General features: G+C 45.0%; 1 protein-coding gene across 14 annotated transcripts in view; it reads right to left on the reverse strand.

The window, feature by feature from the left end:
- Positions 1–19,775, reverse strand: part of LPP (LIM domain containing preferred translocation partner in lipoma) — a 336,281-nt gene that overhangs the window by 115,259 nt on the left and 201,247 nt on the right. For 13 of the 14 annotated variants that reach the window (XM_067002299.1, XM_067002298.1, XM_067002300.1 and 10 more), the window contains one exon: positions 16,393–17,061. In XM_067002299.1, the coding sequence (XP_066858400.1) occupies positions 16,393–17,061 (669 nt within the window). Of the gene's footprint in view, positions 1–514; positions 7,289–16,392; positions 17,062–19,775 lie in introns of those variants that run through there. The other variant, XM_048076799.2, reaches the window with a different exon arrangement.

Raw genomic sequence — 19,775 nt, forward strand, 5'->3', positions numbered from 1 at the left:
GAACATTAAACAGTCGCTGAAAGGGCACGATGAACTCCTCCCTCGCACGACTGAGACCTCTGCGTGCGGTCTCACACGGTGTGGTACATCTTGTCCTCCTCCTGCTGGCACCCATCTGGAGCAGTGGCATTAGGGGACGAGTGGTGTGACAGGAGCAAACAATAGGGCAGACACACACACACCAACCGTCCCCGCTGCACGAGTGCCAGTGGCCCGGCACAAGTGAGCAGAAGGGCTCAACAAAGCCAGCAGCTCCCTAGCCACTGAATGACGATGAGAAAGTCTCAGAAAGGAAAGACTGGAACCTAAACAGCTCCCACACCGATGGGAAAATGAGCAGGTCTCTAGAGAGGCTGATTTGTGCACATGACACCAGTGGATTTGCAAACAACCCGGAAAAAGTGAGCCAAACATCTGTGGATATATGCAATGGCCTTCCACAACACACGGGACTGCAGGCACTGCTGAGTCTAACAGTCTTGGGGAAAAAAACAACAAATATATATATATATATATATATATATATATATATATATAAAGCAAGTGCTGCTGGTATTACAGATCAGTGTGCTGAGGAGACAGGAAAGGAACGAGCTGGGACTCACTGCTGCAAGAAATAACCAGGCCATACTCTGCTGGGTCACCAGAGCATGAAACATGATGGAGACCTGGCCCTGGCCTTGACCTGTTGCCTCGCTGTGTTGTTAAAACGTGAACAGCAAGGAAGGGAGATACTGGAGGTCGACCCTGCAAGGAGCAGAATGCTTTCAACAGAAGCCACCTAGCTGCACAAATTATTTATTGTATGTTAAGAGATGCAACGGAGGGAGATGCAGAGTGAGGAGGAGAGAACATGTACATTCATGAACAACATGTACATGTGTGTGGTGGTGGCAAGAAATGGAAAACAAAGAGAGCAAACCAGCAGGGCTGACTATGCCTTGAGCTACACTCAAAGCCTTTCTGGAGGTTTGCTCTTCCAGCGCCATCCACAGCAGCCATTGTGGGCTTGCTCACTTGCTAGGCTGCTGTAGTCTTTGGACTAAGACAAGGTAGGGATAAAAACTTAGATGCTGTGTAGAAATTGCTGCACCCTAATAAACAATACAATCAATCACCTTTTGCTAAGGAAGGCCGGTGACCTCCAGCAGTGCCCTTTCCCTTGTGATCTGAAACACGCAGACAAGGCCGCTTGGCTCTGATGTGCAAACACACGCACAACCATACGTGTTTGCTTTGCTTACTGCCCCGTGACTGCGCATCCCAGCCAGCGAGGCAAATGTCATTCAGTAGGATCACTTGAATGACACTGAAAATCCAGCTCCTCGCCCAGAGCCAGCCCTGGTGCCCAGCAGCTCCCAGGACGACGCATGGATGTGCCCTTTGCCCTCAGAGCTTCTCTAACCATCTAGCATGTCAGGAACACAAAGGAAAACCCAAAGACTCACTGAAACTTGGATATGTCAGTTTGGATGGCCTCACACAACAGCCCTCAGACCTGACAGGTGCCTTCGCAACTTCTCCTTTTAAGAGGAAGCACAGACCACTGCGTGTCAAAACCCCTGGGTTCACTTCCCCACTTCAACACCAACTCACTCTTTGGACCTGGGCATGTTAATTAACCCAAGCAAGGTTTGATTTCCCCGTCTGCGTGAAAACTGCCAGCTCTTCAGAGGCATTCTTACTCAGTCCTTCACTGCTTGCAGACAGAAGTCCCCTGTGTGCAGACTTCAAGATCCCACCATGAATGAGCCATCAGTATTGATGCAAGAGGGCTTAGATGGAGATCTGTGTGGGACAGTTCACCCTTGGTAACTCCAAGGGGATAGGAAAGGAATACAAGGTTCAAGCTGTCAAAACCATGCTGACAAATTCTTTGGTCAGTGTGCCAAAGACTGATGTTAAGCCACTTAGACTAACCCATGTTTTGGTTGAACACTTCTCATTGCCCATGCTCGGCTTAACGCAGTAAGCTGCAGTCCTTGGCTTTACAGCGATTTGAACTCATCGGATAGGATGCACAAAAGGAGAAGAAAACATGGGTGATGGCAGTGAACCTAACTCTGAGAACATGGGTAGAGCTCTAGAAGTGCAATAACGCAGCTGCTATATGCCTACATACACGTGCATGTGGGTGTTTAACAACCCACAGCAGAACCCAGGCTGAATGTAAGCCACACAAGTGCCAGGCCGCTTCTTTTTGACAGGCAGGTTTTTACAGTCGTTCCTGTAGTCCCCCGACTTACGAATCCTCACGGTCTTCCCAGCACTCAAACCTCCTGGGCTTCTGCCAGGCTAAATCTATTGAGTGGCAATCACACAGGTCCGAGGAAAGCTGTGCACCTCTGCCAAGGAATCGTGCTTTCCTGCAATTCAAGTGAAAATCAGTGCCGGGGAAGAAAGGCATCTGCAGAACAGCTGAGGCAGATACGAGCAGATATGAAACCATCAGCAATAAGCTCTCATCAGGACAAGCTGAGCGAGACTGCCTTGCTCACTGTCATCACAACGCTCTGGACCTTGTATATTGAGCCTCATACACAGAGCCTGTATATATTCATCACTGAGGAGGAGTGAACAGCTGCCTCTTGCGCAGCGCATAAGAGAAACAGGAAAAAAACTCTCTCCAAGAAAAATAGGATGTGAGATACAGAGAAATCCTTCTGGGAAAAATCAGAAGCAGTAGGCTTGGAAAGAAGTCTTAGAGAAATATATGTCTGTAAAGCTGGCTCAATTTTTTAAGCAGAAATCTACTTTGTATCTGTAAGGACGCATGTCCACAACAAACCTGTTCTGATATCCACCTTTGCTACCTACCTGTAGTGCCCAGTGTCCTTCCTGACTGGTCCCACATTGCTGGTGGTGCTAACCCCAATCAGCACACCCCAGCAAACCCCCCCGTAGGTGGATGGATATCCACGCTGGGGTGCCATTCACCTGAGTGGTTCTCTTACTGCGTTCCTCTTCACGCTTCTTTACCATGGGTACCTTCTTATATAGCAAGTAAAATCTGTTTGCTCAGAATTTCTAATGTAATCAACGTCTCTTCTGTCCTCACAAAAGAAAGTATCGAGAAGTGTTAAGCATACAACAGTCCAAGGTCTCCTGTGTACCAGTGTGCATAAGGTATCAATTCCCCTGAAGCTAAGTGTAAAGCCACTCTAACGCCAGAATTAGGTTCACTGTGTAATTGTTCTAGGCAGGCAGGGAGTAACCAAATAAAGAAGCTACTATGTGATTTACTCAGTCTCCTAGCTGTTGCTTGAGAACCTCGGATGACACTGTGTTAGCCTCTGATCTATACTCCCAGCTTTTATTAAATCAACATAGTTGCTCCAAAGTTAATATAACTATACTGACATTACTCTGGCCCTCTATACACATCACAAAATGGTAAACTGCACTGTAACTCCATGTGCCTTCATAGGATAGATCAAACTCACTGCTAAAACAGCATTCCATACATCTTCTGTATTTGGACTTTGGATATATATGGTGTCATATCTGCTAAGGCTTTCTTGGGTGTTTGTGTGTTTCTGTTCCTAGTTTCTTGTCTCATAAAATCCCAACAGTTGGAATTACCATACAGAGATACCCTGATTCCAGCTGCAAATTGCCTCCTTTCATAAACGAGTTTGTTTTACAGCCTTCTAAATCTGAATGGGGATAACATGGCCACCAAATGTCAAATGAGCCATTAGAGATTGAACACCAGTGGAAAATGGCTGCATAACCTTGAATGCTGGGGCAACAACATTTATTCTCATCCTCACTTCCCATTCTTTGCATCTGGTTCACTACAAAACATGCAGATGCTTCAGTAATAGGAAAGCCCAGGATACAAGTAGTCATGCCTGATCTCACTGTCCTTTTCCCCTGCTTGGCAACAAAACACGTACTTCAGCCATGGCAAGGATAGTCTCTTCATGCTCTAGCCACACGCTCAGCAGATGAGGGAGTGGGCTACACTCACCCTAAATTCCAACAAAGTCCTTAGACCCAGCCAAGGTCAGGACGCTGCATTGTTGCACTGTTCCTCATGTCTAGTGCTGTCCGAGAACTAATACATCCTTAAAACTGTACGACTTGCTTAATTATGTCATTTTCTTGTCTCTGAAGCGACCTTTTTACCCCCTCAGCACAGGCACCTAGCTACCCCTCTGACACTGCATCAAGACACAGACCGGTGGAGGAGAAAACCACATGGCTGCTGCCTTTCTGAGCCTGGCTGAGTTACCTTCTCCTCCTGTGAGTACGGGGAAATGACTATAAAAGTGGGATATTGCCGCATGCCTTTCAGAGGCTTTGCGAAGAATTTAGTTAAGATCCATTGGAGGGCTCTGAAAAATATAAAACACTACATAAATGCTAAAAGTTAACTGCTTTTAATGATGAATAGCCACAGATTTAAGAGAGGTCTTTTCTTAGTTTCCATACAAAGGTGCAAAAATATCCTTCATTGCAAATAATCACTGTGCCTGCTGTGAGAGGCTCTGCACATGATTTCAATTCCCTTTCACATAGAAAATAGGAATAATACTTTGCATTTATAGACTTTAAAACTACTTTGCAGACAATCAAGTTTCAAAACCCCCACTGTGATACAGGAGGCAAATATTATACCTGATTTACAGAGGAAACTAAGAGGCAAACATTTTCGACTACCTAGCCTAAAGCCAGAAATGAAACATTTGAGAATTTAGGCACTCTAGCAAGGTCTATCTAGACCCATGTTTCCTCAGTTGCTCTTCTTAGTAAACTCTTTACGCTTCTGCCCCCAAACTTTGATACAGCAGGGCATGCTCACAGCACAGCAAAAGTGGCCATGGCATTTATCTGCATCACCAGTGCATTTAGCTTTTTGTAGATACCTCTACTGACCACAGTGTGCCTGGAATTGCATGAGGCCACTTATTCCATCTTCTAGCATGTGTGACAGTAGAAAAGTTGTTGACAACTCCGAGTTAACCAAACATGTATTTTTAGAACCTAAGTCCGACGGTATAGTGTCTGGACTCATAACTACCCATTTCTCTGACATTAAGCTGAGCTACCACATGAGAAAATTGCTAGAATGATAGTATTTCCAGGGCATACTGAGTCATTGTCCAACATCTAAAATGGGAAATAAAATAATTTCTCAGAAATTGTCAGCACAGTGGGAGGCAAAGTTTGCAGGAACTCAGCTTGTGTAGAAAAATTCAGGTTTCTACTCTAAAACAGGTCCCTCAGCACTAAACATACTTTTTTTTCCTTTTTTTTTTTTAATTTCCAGATGATAGAAAACCAATTAGGTCCCATGGTATTGATTTCCTGGCATTATCTCATATTTAGAACTATTATTAAGCAACACCAGCAAAATGATAATGGTGATGACTAGGGAGCAGCAGGAGAAGAACTACGTAGACTCAGAAACACGTTTCATTTTTTGCTTTGCTTTGATCCGTCCTAGCAATGAGCTGAGGTCCTTGCCTGGTGACACCTTTTGCCCAGTCCCTGGAGAAGGATGCTCACGTGCCTCGTCCCTCTCCACAGCAGCAATTCCTTGCCCGAGTGAGACCACCTTGGCTTGAGACCTCCTCAACGGCCCGTGGGGAATGCTAATGGGGAAGAGTAGGAAAGTCCTTAGGGCAGAGGTTTTCAGCCACTTAATTTGCATACCATTATTTTTTCTCTCCCTTGGAAGTGCAGGCCCCCGCATAATGAATTTAAGCTTCTGACAACAGGCTTTCATAGATCGGGAAGTGCAGCTCAGAAGTAATTTGCTGACACTTGGGATTTCCAAGGTGAAAGCCACCGACCTACTGTCCAGGTATGGGACAGCCGTCCTCAAGGGAAGCAGCCGCCTGTGGTCCCACAGTTAATAATTAACTCCTAAGTGGAAGCAGAAGGGTTGATGAGGGTTTATGACTGCATATCCTTCGTATCCTTCTTAAAAGGAGAAACAGATGTTTCCAAAGACCACAAACCTCCATTCCACAAATCGCTTGCTCTGCCTGTTACCTTGAGGCAGTCAGTTCCAAAAGGTGAATTAAAAAACAAACAAATTAATTGTTTTGCTGGAAGGTTCAGAGAAGAGCATGGGGTGGAGAGGCAGAGGTTGTACAATTCCCTCACACAGCAGCACGTCTCCAGCCTGCTCAGAAGGCAGCAGACAGCATGGGAAAACCCTGTCCTGCCACTGATTCTCCTGCTGGCAATCAGGGTCTTCAAGACTGCGAATTCGACTGCAGAGGAGCACTGGAAAGTCTTCTGCTTCATCAGCGAGCTGGGTCTCAAGCAGAGACCCCGTTTCATCTGTCAGACCAAGGACACGTCTGGATGTTTTTGCTAGCATTGATTTAAATTTATAACCAAACACCAGACACTACCCAGTCGTGTAATGGTGAAGCAGTTCATTTCATCTGAGATGTTTGGTTCCCCTCCCTTTTATCTCACTTTAAATTGATACCATCTTGATTTCCAAAAAAAAAAATAAGGGGATGGCACTTTTGAGTGCTGCCTTCAGCTATGCATTTGTATGCATTTTCCATCTTTTAACTAACAAACAGGAGGAAAAAAAGTTAATTTTGCTAGCAGCCTGCTGTGATATAAATAAAAATAATAGGTACATTCACAGATTTTGAACTTTTTACAGCCACTGCTGCAAAAAGCAATTTTAATTTATAACCACGGAGTCTTGCAAAACATATAACGAAGACATAATAAAATGGAATGTTTATCCTGTGGCTCCCATTAGACCTCTTCCGTTCGATGGTTGTAACTAATGACTTGTTTTTCCACTTTTGTATTGGAAGCCTTATTATTGGGCGGCACAGAGCATACCTTATTTGATTTCCCTAGCAATGCTTGCACCTCTTGCTGAAGCCTGCAATTAGATGTTTATGAAATAATATTAAAAAGCTGCATAATCTTGTCTGTGGTCAAAAATTAAAAAAAAACAACAACAACAAAAACCAAACACAAATGCCAGCAACAAACCAGCCCTGTTTGTATAATATTATACTGAGTACAATAGACTAATGTTCACTCCACTGCATGTGTCCTTTTGACTAACCACTTCTATCTGACAACCTTTTTTTGGCAGCAGAACACATTGTACTTTTTGGATAATTGACTGTGGAATATAATGTTGTTTATTCAAAAGCAGGTCACACAGAACGGAGCTTCCAGTTGTCTTTATCCTTTTACCTTTCTTATCTTCACGATGTTTAAATTTATGCTGAACTTCTTTTAATTACACATATGGTTTTAATTGCTGCGCTGTACTTATTCAGCAGAAGGTGACCTGATAGAGAAAGGGTAAAGAAAGGTAGGTGGGATGTTGAATTCAGATTTCAAAATTGGGTTTGGGCATATTATTGGTGAGAAATCTGACAAAGACACAAACACAAGGACATGCATTTCCAACACCCTCTGTTACCTCCAGGGCCATATTTGCCTGCAATATAACTCCGTTGTTTCTTTATACTAAAAATCTCCTGGACAGAATCACCCACCTCTTTCTCACTCATCTGGAAATTCAACAATGGCAAAGCCCCAGTTTTAAGCTTAAACCCTGGGGACACGCAACCTCATGGAAAATGATGTGGAAACACGTAGAAGTTGTGAAAAATCTAAATTTGGGTACATGCAGTTAAGGGAATGGGTTTAGGAGAAAGTTTTAACTGAAGTGCAAGATGAGGCAGTGCAAGAACTGATGCATTTCTAAAGCATACGCTTGGTTTGCAGCCTGGGGGAAGACAGGTCACAAGTAAGTGTTGCTTAACAGGAGAGAGAAAGGGCTTTGATGCTGCAAAGGAAACAGAAGAGCCCGGAGAAGGAGGTGCGAGAGAGCACCTCTGTTATGCTGATCATCAGACCAGGGGACCATGGAAATCACCTGAGACTGTAAGTCTGCAAGATACTCATGAAACTCAGCTTTGCAAGAGTACACATTCTCAGGGCACTTCACAATAGACTTCTTCTGTAGTCAGACTAGGACTGGAAAATACCCTTCCCAGCCTCCTGGTGACAGCCTAGAAGGAATCCATCAGTGGCAAACACACAGCGGGAGCTTCCCTGGTCATTTATGCAGTTTTTGCCCTGAAAAAGCCACGAGTTTTCCTTTCAGGCTCTCACAGCAACAACAGAAAAGGAGGTGATTCACTTAATGAGCCACCAGTTCTCACAAAGCTGGAGGAAACACCTGAAAAAGAATATCCTTCAGGTGAGGGTAAAATACAGCCTAACTAGGAAATAACGGGATGAAAATGATTATGTCTAATTTGCTCTATTACAGCCCAGGTGCGGTTCCATTTTCCTGATGACTAAAGTAATCCTAATATGTCAGTCTAAGTTACTGCCAATTCATTTGAGGAAATTTTGTTTGTTTAGAAAAAGCTTTAATCGGGGTGGGGGGGGAACGATTCTGACAGTAATAATAATTCATCTGTCTGTGCTGGTGCTAAACCACACGGTGGAAAATCCTTGCTAATGCTAGATTGATCACCTAACACACAGCAGCTCCGCTCTTCTAATTTGTTTCATGTAGCTGACTTCAGACAGCACATTTCACTCTGGACTATTTTGAGGATCCATGCAAAACTGAGTAACTGCCCTATTAGTGTGAAGGCATATGAATAGTATTCTGCAACAAGCAAGACAGAGTTTGTCTGATATTTTTTCAAGCAGAGAATACACTGTGTTTGGAACAAAGAAAAAATGCGATTGAAAAGTTTAGAGCCCTTAAATTAATTCCCTGGACAAAAAGTTGAGGCACCATATTCATAACATCACGTTATGTAACTTGCACTGGAGCCAGGCAGCTACTAAGTGAAATAGTATGAGTTATAAAAGCAAAATATTATTGTGAAAACAATTTTACAACTTTATAATTCACTATTATTTTCATTTTAAGAACAAAACTGTCAGTGTAATTGCAAATTCTGTTTGCCTTGCAGGAGTTCTTTCAGCTGGTGATAGGAAACCTTTTTTTTTCCCCAAAGGCTGATATTTCACTTAATATATTGCATTTCTTTACATTTATCCAGAGGTAAATCTAAACAGGAAGCCCATTATTTGGGTGCCTAAGCAAGTTTAATATCAGAACATTTACGATCAGTAAACGTACCCATATATTATCAATTATTTCTTACCATTACTCTTGGAGGAAGAAATACTATATCAGCATCCAGTATAGACTATTCTCTACTCTTTATAACTGAGCATCTATTTTAAGGGAGATCCCACATGACTTGCACTTCTCACTGTGCACCATGACCATTTTCTACCTTGCCTGCTCACAGAAGGACTAGGCCCAAGAGCCTAGCTGTGGACAACCACAGCTATCAACGGAGAAACGAATAATCTTTTGAATTGTGCACAGCTCCCTGCACAAGGTTGGTGCTTTGGTAATAAGCCATTACTATGATAATGTGTGCACACTCCATTAAGAACTGGATTGAGACCACAAACATGTTTCACGGAAATCAGTGGGGAAGTCACCCCAGTATTTGCGATCCACCCTGAATGACATAACCAAAATATCACATTAGCCAAAGCATCACTATGAACTGGGCAGTTGCTTGCCAAAACACCGGCATTACCACCAGGTTGTAAGCCGAGTTTCAAACCAACAGAGCCAGAGCCCTTCTCGCCTCAAGCAGAAGAGCCATCCAGCGATACTGAGATGCTCCACATCTACTCTTTCTCCCCAGCTCTCCTACTGGTTTATCGCCTAAGGCTGGGCAAGTTACCTTACTCATTCACGTCCTAACTTCATGTCCTAGCAATCATCTTGATAACACAGATTATTTGATAGATGCACAGCTTCACCACGTGCTTCAGCACCTTGGTTTTGGAAGAATTACAGTGTGGTTGGACTCAATTGCATTTTAAAACAGAAACAATCAGCTCTTCCAATAATCAGGCATCACCATCACATACAACAGCCACAGTATGACTGTGAATTACTTAAGTGGTACTCACTTGTATGGGTGCTGCTTTTTGAACTGAAAACTGTAAACCAACAGCTCAAGTCCAACTGTCCTTGCCTCATCATGCCTCAGACCATGCCATCCACCAGAGACCCAAGCTCAGATGGCCCCATGGTTCAGACAAGCACCAATTCCTGCAAACCAGACAGCCTCCCCATTAGAGGTTTCTTCTCATCCATAGGTAAATACATGCTGACTATATTTTATGTCCACAGATAAAAAATCATTACCCATGAGAGTGTAACACAACCTGACGGCATCTGTCAATGCAGACATTTGGTTATCAAGAGTTAAACAGCACACAAACAGAGCCCTTAATTAACTCCAGGGTTGCCCCATTCCTTATCATGTATGGAGGCATTGTCCTCAGCTTATTTTAAGAAGGAGCAAGAAAGAACATCCACGTATTACACCAAAAGCCTCTTTCTCAATTATTCCTCTTTTATTACTAACCCAGTGTGGCTGAATAAAGGCTGAAACTGAAAAACCTGCGTCCCGAAGTTGTAAATTTAAGTTGGTTTCTCAGTATTTGCTGACCTGACTTACTTCTGTAACTACAGGATCTCTGTTATCTTTAACTTCAAGGTAACTGTTTGGCAACTTGTTGTTTCTCTGTGATTCCTAAGAAACAAATCCGATGAATTCCTCTGTCATCAGCCAGTCCTCCTAATAAATGCAGTGCTTAAATAATAAAATATAATACAACGAACTAACTGTAAAGTTCTGAAACAAGAGTGGTAAACACATTTTACAGTGCGAATTAGGCTCTTTCAAAAGTTTAAGGTATAAGAGAGAGCGTGCCAGATTCCTGAAGCAAGCTGTTCTGAAAACATTTCTTTGCAACTCTTGACAATACCTTTGCACCTAAAAATTCTGAAGAAATGCGCAGAGATCTTGATGCAGAGATTTGTATTATCTCTGATTGGAAGATACCATTCTCAGTGCCACAGAGTGCCAACAAGTCCCAACTCTGAGCTTCTCATCTCAGCGTTAGACACCACTGCCTTCTTCCCCTCCTCCTCATTTTAACAGAAGCAACAGCATTTAATTTAATCCACCCAGAAGCAATGACAGAGTCAGCAGCTGATATACAGCTAGTGCTGGTTAGAACTCAGAATTACTGTTTTGTGAAGAATGTCAACATTTTGACATTTGTTACTATTCTCAGGGTAGAACTTGCATATTCATTTGGAAATTTTGAAATTGAAATGTCACATTGAAATCACAAATTCAATTCTGAAGTTTGGAATTTCACCTTTTATTTCACTTTACAATATCTTTCTCTTTTAATTCATTCAATTCGACTGCAATATTTTAAATAACCGTTTTTAATTTTACAATTATTTATTTTGGCATTGCAAAACTATGGGCAATTACTAGCTCACGTTGTCAGAAAACTGACTTCAACCATCATTTTACACTGTCTCTGAATCCCATCCAATGGAAATTTTTGATGTGTGACTTTTGACTTGGGTGCAGATGGGAGATTCTGGGGGAGAAGACACTTGGGGGGAGGCAGGCTGTGGACACTAAGCTGCCTGCTTCTCTCCACAGCAAAAAGCAAAGCTAAGAAAGACTATATCCCTGTGACAGCAGGAGGAAATCTGGCAGATTGCATTTACTCATCTGCAGGGAACAAAAAATTCCTAGCCACTAGATTAACAGCAAACAGCAAGAGCATTAGTCTCAGTTCAAACGCAAGTGCCGGAGGTATCTATTTTATGTGAGTGATAGCAGACTGTAAAAATTATTAAACCAGTACAAGAGAAGTGCATCAGTCATAGCAAAGGACACTGGTGAGCAGATGTTTCTGAGGCAAAGATGAAACTTCCAAGTGAATGTCTCCATCGCAGGTATTAAATCAGTGGAAAAACTGACAAAAGCTGTGTAAAATGAGAAAACAGCGAGCCGTCACAGTCCTCTTTTGGGTACTGCAAGTTTCATGAGACCGTGTCAATGCTGGTTGCAGCATGCAGCAAAGAAACACCACCTCCAGCAGTGCGGAAAGGATGCGGTGGTTGAGGTCTGCTAATCGCGAGCAGCCACCACTGCCTAAACCATGCCAAAAGCATGAGCTGCCTCGTTAATTTTACCTCCTGATCTCCCTTTGTCTTTCCATTTAATTTCCACGGTGCTCACTTACAACAGTGCGTAACACTGAGAGGCTGTTTGGGGTGGTTGTCCTGCTCCACGCGCACTGCCACCTGTAAGTACACAAGCAGGGACAAGGAGACTTGTGGCCAGCAGATGCTAAGCACGTGAGGACTCACACACTTGTGCCATGGGAGCAGGCATGAACACACACAGCTACCGAAAGGAAAATTACTGCAAATTTGCGGTAAAAGTGCGTGGATTTGGATGCTGTACTAGATCACAGCTACAAAACACTTTTGTCCTCCTCATATCAGCAGATTGCTCTGAAGAGATTGATGCTTTTGTTGAGATTTCCACCATTCTGGACCAAAACTACAAGCTGTCCTCAGGTGATTTCAAGTGCACCCAGTCTGGAAGCTGAAAATGTGCAGATCCCTTTGGAAGGGAATGTGGTTTCTCAGGACTATAAGTTGATTCAGAAAGAGGAAGGAGAACCCATGGGATCCAAGATCTAGGAAGGACAGACCTCCTGGGTGCCTTCAGCTGCCACCTCTCTTATATACCAGCTGCCACGTGTGGTCCCTGAAAGTGTGAAGAATTTTCTGTCTCCTGCTAAATTCTTAAAATCTAAGTGCAGAAAAGGATCCTCAACTGCCAAACTACACACTATCAAAGCTAAACATTTGGACTGAGGCCCCAGGTGCCCATAGCTCCTGTCATTAGACAAAAATAGCAAAGGTTAGGGCCACGGGGGACTGAGCCTTTGTAGGACTGAAGGGATGAGACAGAATGAGAGCTACAATGGATGCCAACAAGGTCAACACCCATAACGTATCTTCTCCTGACCCCTTGGAGATATGCAATCGTATCTCAAAAACACTCAGACATAACCAAAATGAAAGGACCTAGAGTTATTTGAAGATATGAGAGCGTGACAAGGGTATTTGGTGAGTCAACCAGTTCAGCACAGAAATATTTGATGATAGCTGTGTCGGTCAGTGGTGGTAGTTTCTTCAACTCTATTTTGGCCACAGGGCAAACTTGCAGGAATTCTCCATGTCAGAAACTGGCTTTGCCATTCTTTTTTTCCTACTGTGGACGGACATCTTGGTGTCAAAAATCAGCATACCTAATGAGTCACTCTGGTCTTGTGCTCTCTGACCTTTGGGAAGGGAGAAGTTAAGAAAGAGGCTTCAGACTTGGACTTGGTCTGCGAGGACACAGTACCATTGGCAACAGGCATGAAGGCAGCTGGTCATTTCACACGTCTCTGTGATGGTCTTGTGACAACCCCGCTGCTGCTCACACAGAGATCCCTACTACCTTCAGCTAAGAAGAGAAAGCTACTGAGATTTTTGGCCGGGGATACCCCTGAAGCACATGAAGGTTTAAATGAGGACACGCACTCTACTAGTTCATTTCCTAACTAGGACTTGGACACTAATGCTACGTAGAGTGCTACAAAAGACTAAACTGCACAGAGGTTTCACATGCACCACTCTCACTTCCATAACTGGCCCAAGGACAGAATGCACCAGTTGTGTGTGAGTAAAACTCATTGTTCTCAGCAGGCTTTAAGAGCCCGTACAGATTATTTGCTGTTCCCATACCAATCCAGATTTATTTTGGATCAGCGGCGACTTCAACATGATTAGCACACAGCGATAAACATAGAACCACAGTACTGTCAACCTCTTCGTAACCAGAATGCAAAACATAAACCATGGTGGTTTTTTTACCCATTAAAAACCCTAAACGAACTGACTGAAAATTTCAGCTGTCACAGTGACAGTTCATGGTATGTATTAGAATTAAGGACCATGAATTGCTAGTCTGAGATTGATTTGTTAAGACATCCTTAATATTTTCCACACAAAGTGTGTTCAAAATTCAGAATGCACTTTTATGAATACATTTAGGAAGTATTCTATATCTTGCATTTTAAGTGATAGGTATCAATGCCTGTTTCTTACTCTTGTCTTCTCAAATCATTCTCCTTAACTGAAAGGCCTCAAACTAACCTTGAAAAAACAAAACACAACGAAACGCAGAAGCCAGTTCTGTGTATAAAAATATACTACAATTCACGTTGCAGCCAACAAGTAGAATTACGGTGACAGCTCTCTATCAGAAATCTGGCACTAACTAATAGCCTTTCACTTTATCCCTTTAAATAAAATCATTCCAGAAGTTGATTTTATGAATGAGTTAGACTGCAAAGGAAGAGAACATTTAGCAAAACTGGACAACACTGCTTCGTTGGCAAAGCACACGATGTTTTATTACTGACCATTTCCTGTTAGACTGCAAGATCTTCGGTTCTTCACCAATTAAACGGTACACCTTACGAAGCAGCAATCAAGCAGTCTGCCACCAGTATGTCAGAGATCAGATGTAAGTTCAAAGGTGAAATAGGCAATAATGCCGATATTTAGCAGGCTAGAAGATAAAGTATATTCTAGAAGAATTTATCACCAAGCGGATCATGGTCTGTTTTGCCGGAGAACGGAAATCATTTCTATATAGATATATACAAAATATTTCTGTATGTGTATTTGCAAATGCCACGTGCACACACACAAACACATATGTAAATATATAAAAATATATATTTATGCATACGTGAAACCCCAAACTTGAGCTAAATTAAATTGTCCCTCCAGCTTTGTAATGCAAATGAGACTAACAGGCTTGTGCTGTTTGTGGTTCAAGATGATTTGCGTTTCCATAGAGATGCTGACTGAATTAAAGTTTTTAATTTTTTATATATATAGGCCTACTTGTATCTTTAAAAGTCTAAATATGTATCTGCCATACCTCAGCATTTCCTCAGTGACTCCACACCAATTTCCACCAGTCAAGGCTATGTGCAAATTTTGTACCCTTCGCTACTTTCCAATCTAAGCTCTATACCAGGCACCTGCAGAGCTGAGTTTATTGCTTCTCTCCCCACTCCTAGCTTCTTGGTGAGGAAAGGGGAAAAAAAGAGGAAAAAGAAAAAGCAGTTTATTAACTGCTAGTAGATAATATTCCAAGGAGTTATTTATTTATTGCCCTCTGTATACTGCCCAAGAAACATCTTTGCCTTCACAAGTTCCCACTGTCAGAAAATCTGGAATCCAGGGAAAAACAGACTGTGCGCTTCTAGTGAGGGAAATGCCAAAGGACAGACTTTTTCTTACGTGTCAGAAGCTTTTAACCTTTTCTCTGTGAGCAGTCACAGGCTGGAGAGCAGGGGCGTGCTGAGAGGAGCTAGGGGGGCCCCGGCCAGCGATGGGTTCACCACCTCCCTGCCTGGGCATGGCTGTCCTCGCCCCTCAGTGGAACTTAAGCCCGTCATATACAAGGATCGCACAAAGCTCAAGTCCCCACATGCCCCCGGAGCCACATTAGAGATGGCCGCCAGCAAAAGTGACAAGGGTTGGTCAGGGTTGAAATTTGGACAAAGAAAACAAGCAGATCAGCTTAACTTTCTGTTTCCAATCAGCTTTGCTTTATGAGGCCCGGGCACAGGCTAAAGTGGCTGGATGCCACTCGCCCTGCCACCACCTGAGAGGAAAGTCAGAGAGCCCGCAGCACTGTGTGGGAACTCATTTCCATGTGGTTTCAGCAATATGTGATTTTTAAACAGCGACACACAAGAGGTCAACCTCCGGAATCGCTCTGAACCACAATCAAAAACAGTGTCTTTTGTACCTCCCATCTGCGTAAGAAGAGGAACTATTTCTCTGGTGAACCAAAGATGTCCATAAGCACCCGTAAGACGAGATGTTGACACCCAACCTCTCGTTTGATCCTGGGAGAGCCCGGAAGGAAAGTCTATGGCACTAACGCCATACAGACGTATTGCCTACGAGCTTATCGTGTAGGGGCATGTTGCAGGCTCCCTCCCGCCCCGCAGGGTGAGCTCCTGCAACTAAGGCTGAGCCTCTGCACGCGAGGCTGCCTCACCCTTCCATGCTGACACAAGTCCTAAGCCCCCAAAAGCCTATTTTCGAACCAGATGAGAGTTCCCTGTTTCCAGCTTTTTGGAAGCCCCGTGGAGGGAGACTCCTTTCTGTATTCCTCCTTATTTTCCTCCCATTGATGTGGGGTGTGGAGACAAGGGGCAGAGGAGGCAAGAAGCTGAGTCCCTGCTGCCAGAGCTAACGTGCCTGCAGCCCTGACCTCCTGGGAAGAGGAGCTTGAGCTGTGGCCACTCTGCTGCTTGGGGCACATGGGTGCAGGCAGAGCCATTTAAACCCACATGCTGCTTATGTGGAAGGGTCCCAGGGCCCTCTGCACTCCCCCACAGAAGCCTGTGAGCGCTGGCTTCTCCTACCTTTTGCTGCAGCGGCTGCGGGGCCATCACTGGGTCGGTGATGTAGGTCTTCTTCGTACCGGGCGGCTGGTACAGCCCGGGAGGAGCCTGACCCACGGTGTTACCGGCGGGATACGCCGGCTCAACCTTCCATGTGCTCTGCGGCATGTAGGGCGCTTCCGAGCCGTTCCTCCCCCCGTACCCGCCATAGTACGGGTCCTGGTACCGACCCTGCTGCGGTGCGTAGCCATAGCTGGGCTCCGAGGGCCGGGCGGGCGGCGGGGCGTAGCCGTAGTCGGGCCCGCGGGGCTGTGGCGAGCCGTACTGCGGGGCGCCGGGTGGGCGGGACGGCGGGGCCGCGTAGGGCTGGCCGGGCCCCATGCTGCCGTAGTGCGCGGGCTGCGGGCCGGGCGGCTGGTAGTGAGGGCTGGGCTGCGCTGTCCTCACCTGGACGTTGAAGGTCGGGCGGCTGGGCGTGGAGGCCGTGGTGTAGGAGGCCGGTACCGGCTGCGGCTTCAGGGTGCCGATAGGAGTGACCGGGATGGGAGCCGGCTGGCCCGGGCCCTTGGCGGTGGACTTCTTGGTGGCGGTGAGGGGAGGCTGGTTGGGAATGATCATCCGCTTGTGGCCGGTGACAGGGGTGGACACGGACGGGGCGGTGGCAGCAGAGCTGCTGGAGGTCCCGGAGCCCTAGGAGTGAACAGAGAGAGCCGCGGCGTCAGCAGGAGGGGCCGCTTGGGCATCGGGTTGTGCGCGGAAGGGTTAAGAGGGAACAGGGTTTTACAGTAACATCTGCACGGCAACTCAAACTGCTTAGGAAAGCAGGAATGTACCTGAGACCACACTTTATAAAATGGTAATAGCAACCTTTTCCGGCTCTGACAGAACAGGGACAGCGCTGCTGCAGCCGAGCAGAACTGCCACGCACGGTGTTTCGTCTCTCCTTGGGGTTTTTTCCTCTGCCTCAAAACAAGCAAACAAACTCAAAAGCGATAAATGTGAGGAAAAAAAAGGGGACTCACTGGAGAATAATTAGGGGGGAGACTCGTGTTCCTGTGAAAATGAGAGCACTAAGAAAAAGAAGGAAAATGCAAGTACAGTCTCTGTGGAGACATGAAATTCCTTGGGTCCCCGGAGTGCTTGGAGTGTACTGCCCCCGATATGAGACCATCTTTGACACAACACAGGAGGCAGCAAAATGGGATGGCACGAAAGCAGCTCCCAAGCCGTAAGAATAAGCTTGGAGCAAAGCAAGATACAGAAGTGTCCCTGCTCCTGGCTCTGCTCCTAAGCACTGCAAGTCTGGAGTGACCCCAGTGAAGGCAAATGCTACTCATGGCACATAAAAGGGCAGAAAGCAAGCCAAGATTCCCAAGAGCTTCAGAAGTCAGCTCCTGCAATGGCAACCCTGTAACCCTGCACCGGCACCTGGGCACAGCGGCGCTCCGGCAGCCAGGGATTCGGTTCACAGCAAGCACCGCCACTTCCTGAGATTTGGCGACTGAATGAAGATTTAGTGCGGTGACACTGGCCTAATGGGTACCTTACATCCTTCTGTCTAATGTATTTGTTTGTCTCTCTTTCTTAAAATTCTTGTTTAACTCTCATGTCCAAATACACCGGTGTAAAAAGACAGCTTTGTTAAAGAACTCACAATATGAAATGGTTTCTGAACAATACTGAAGATCACCATTAAGCCTTTTCACTAAATCAAAGAAGAGCAAATTTCTGTCTCTGGAGTTCAGGGCTAGGTAAAATTTCTTGCCTCTCTTTATTTTCCTTTATTCAAAAAGGATACTTGAATTTCTTGCCTTCTGTATGGAAGGGAACATGTGCAATTTGATGGTATTTCTTTGCTGTTGCACTTAGCACAATGGTTCTATCTCATCCAACCTTCCTGCACGGGGCTTGATCTCACCCCGATCCCCTCAATAACCTCTAAGTTCTCAGCATCCCGAAGTCAGACAAGCTGAGCTCTCACCAAAGGCTGTGTTTAAGCTATGACATCCACCTCTTTTCCCTAAATGCTCAATCTTGTGTTTGTCCCCAGGCACTGCCGCTCTGTGCAGGCTCCCTGCCTGCATGTGCTGCCTCCTCACGCTCTTGCTGGCACTGCTGGGCAGGGGAGAGGGCAGTGGGGGCTCAGCAGGAGCACCCCGCGCATCCCTGCCCGGGCCAGAGAAATCCTCTGCCTGGTCAGCAGGTGGCGGCAATAAATTGCTGGCAAACCAACCCAGGCCAGTGGCTGGAGAGGAACTTCAATCACCCATTTATTTCCCTGGGCCTCCAAAGGTACCAAACTCACCGTCCATACTAAGGTGGGAGAAAGGCAGGCCCACCACCACCATGTGGCAACCACCACACACGAAGGGAGGTAAGAGCAAGCCACCCAACTTCTCATTCACAGCCCACAACCGTGTCTACGTGGGATAAGGAAGCTGAGCTACACAACTGGTAGTTCTTCACTGGTGACAGGTGCAAAGACATTTTTGCTGATGCACTGGAAAAGAACTTACTTCTGCAATCACACCTTCATGGCAAACCTCCCACAAGGAATCACTATAAATGAGCAAAGCAACAGGAAAATAAGAGCATCAATCTAGTTTTAGAGGTGTAAAAGGTGTGTATGCAGAGGTGGGGAAAAACAATGCAGCAAACTTCCGCTGGAGAAAAAAACATCTCAATGTATTCAAACCCTGACCTTACAAACAGATCCATGACGAAGCATAGACAGACTGAAGAGATTTTGAAAGTGAGAAGAACGAAGAGAGTTTGCTGAAATGCAAAGACAGAGACAAGTTAAAGGTCTGCAGCTCTCTACTAATATTGCCTGAGTCTTCTATTTCTGAAATACCTGATAAGGAGCAGGCATTCCTCTATCCCTGCCTTCAGAGCACAACTGTGCTCAGTGCCAGCATGAAAATTTGCTTCCTGTTGGAATTATTCTCCCATGTCAGCCTGGCGTTTATGTCCAGGAGTGCTAGAAACTTTCCCATTTCCTCACCTATTTCATTCTTATAAATGACAGTAGTTTGTCCACTTACTGTAATGGGATGAAAGGTCCACAATGCGGCACTGTGTAATTACCACCAGAAAAGCATTTTTTTCCCATGTGAACAGGCAGAAGGTAGATAATGTTTTAATGACAATGGCACATCAGTGGGGAGGGGAAAAGCTCAAAACAAAACAACATAAATGAGCTCTTATACATCACATTTTATGTTTCTGAATGCGGACTCTGGAAGCAAATGATGACAGACTGCCAGTAAAGCTCTTGCGATGGAAACCTGTCCCACCCCAGGAACCGGGGGATTTTGATCTTACATATAAGCATCCACATAACACATTTTGTGTACTGGTGCCAGTCTCCTGCCAGGACTGGCATACACCTTAACAATGAATGA

Source organism: Anser cygnoides, chromosome 9 (genome assembly GCF_040182565.1).
Source record: "Anser cygnoides isolate HZ-2024a breed goose chromosome 9, Taihu_goose_T2T_genome, whole genome shotgun sequence".
NCBI classification, from domain to species: Eukaryota; Metazoa; Chordata; class Aves; order Anseriformes; family Anatidae; genus Anser; species Anser cygnoides.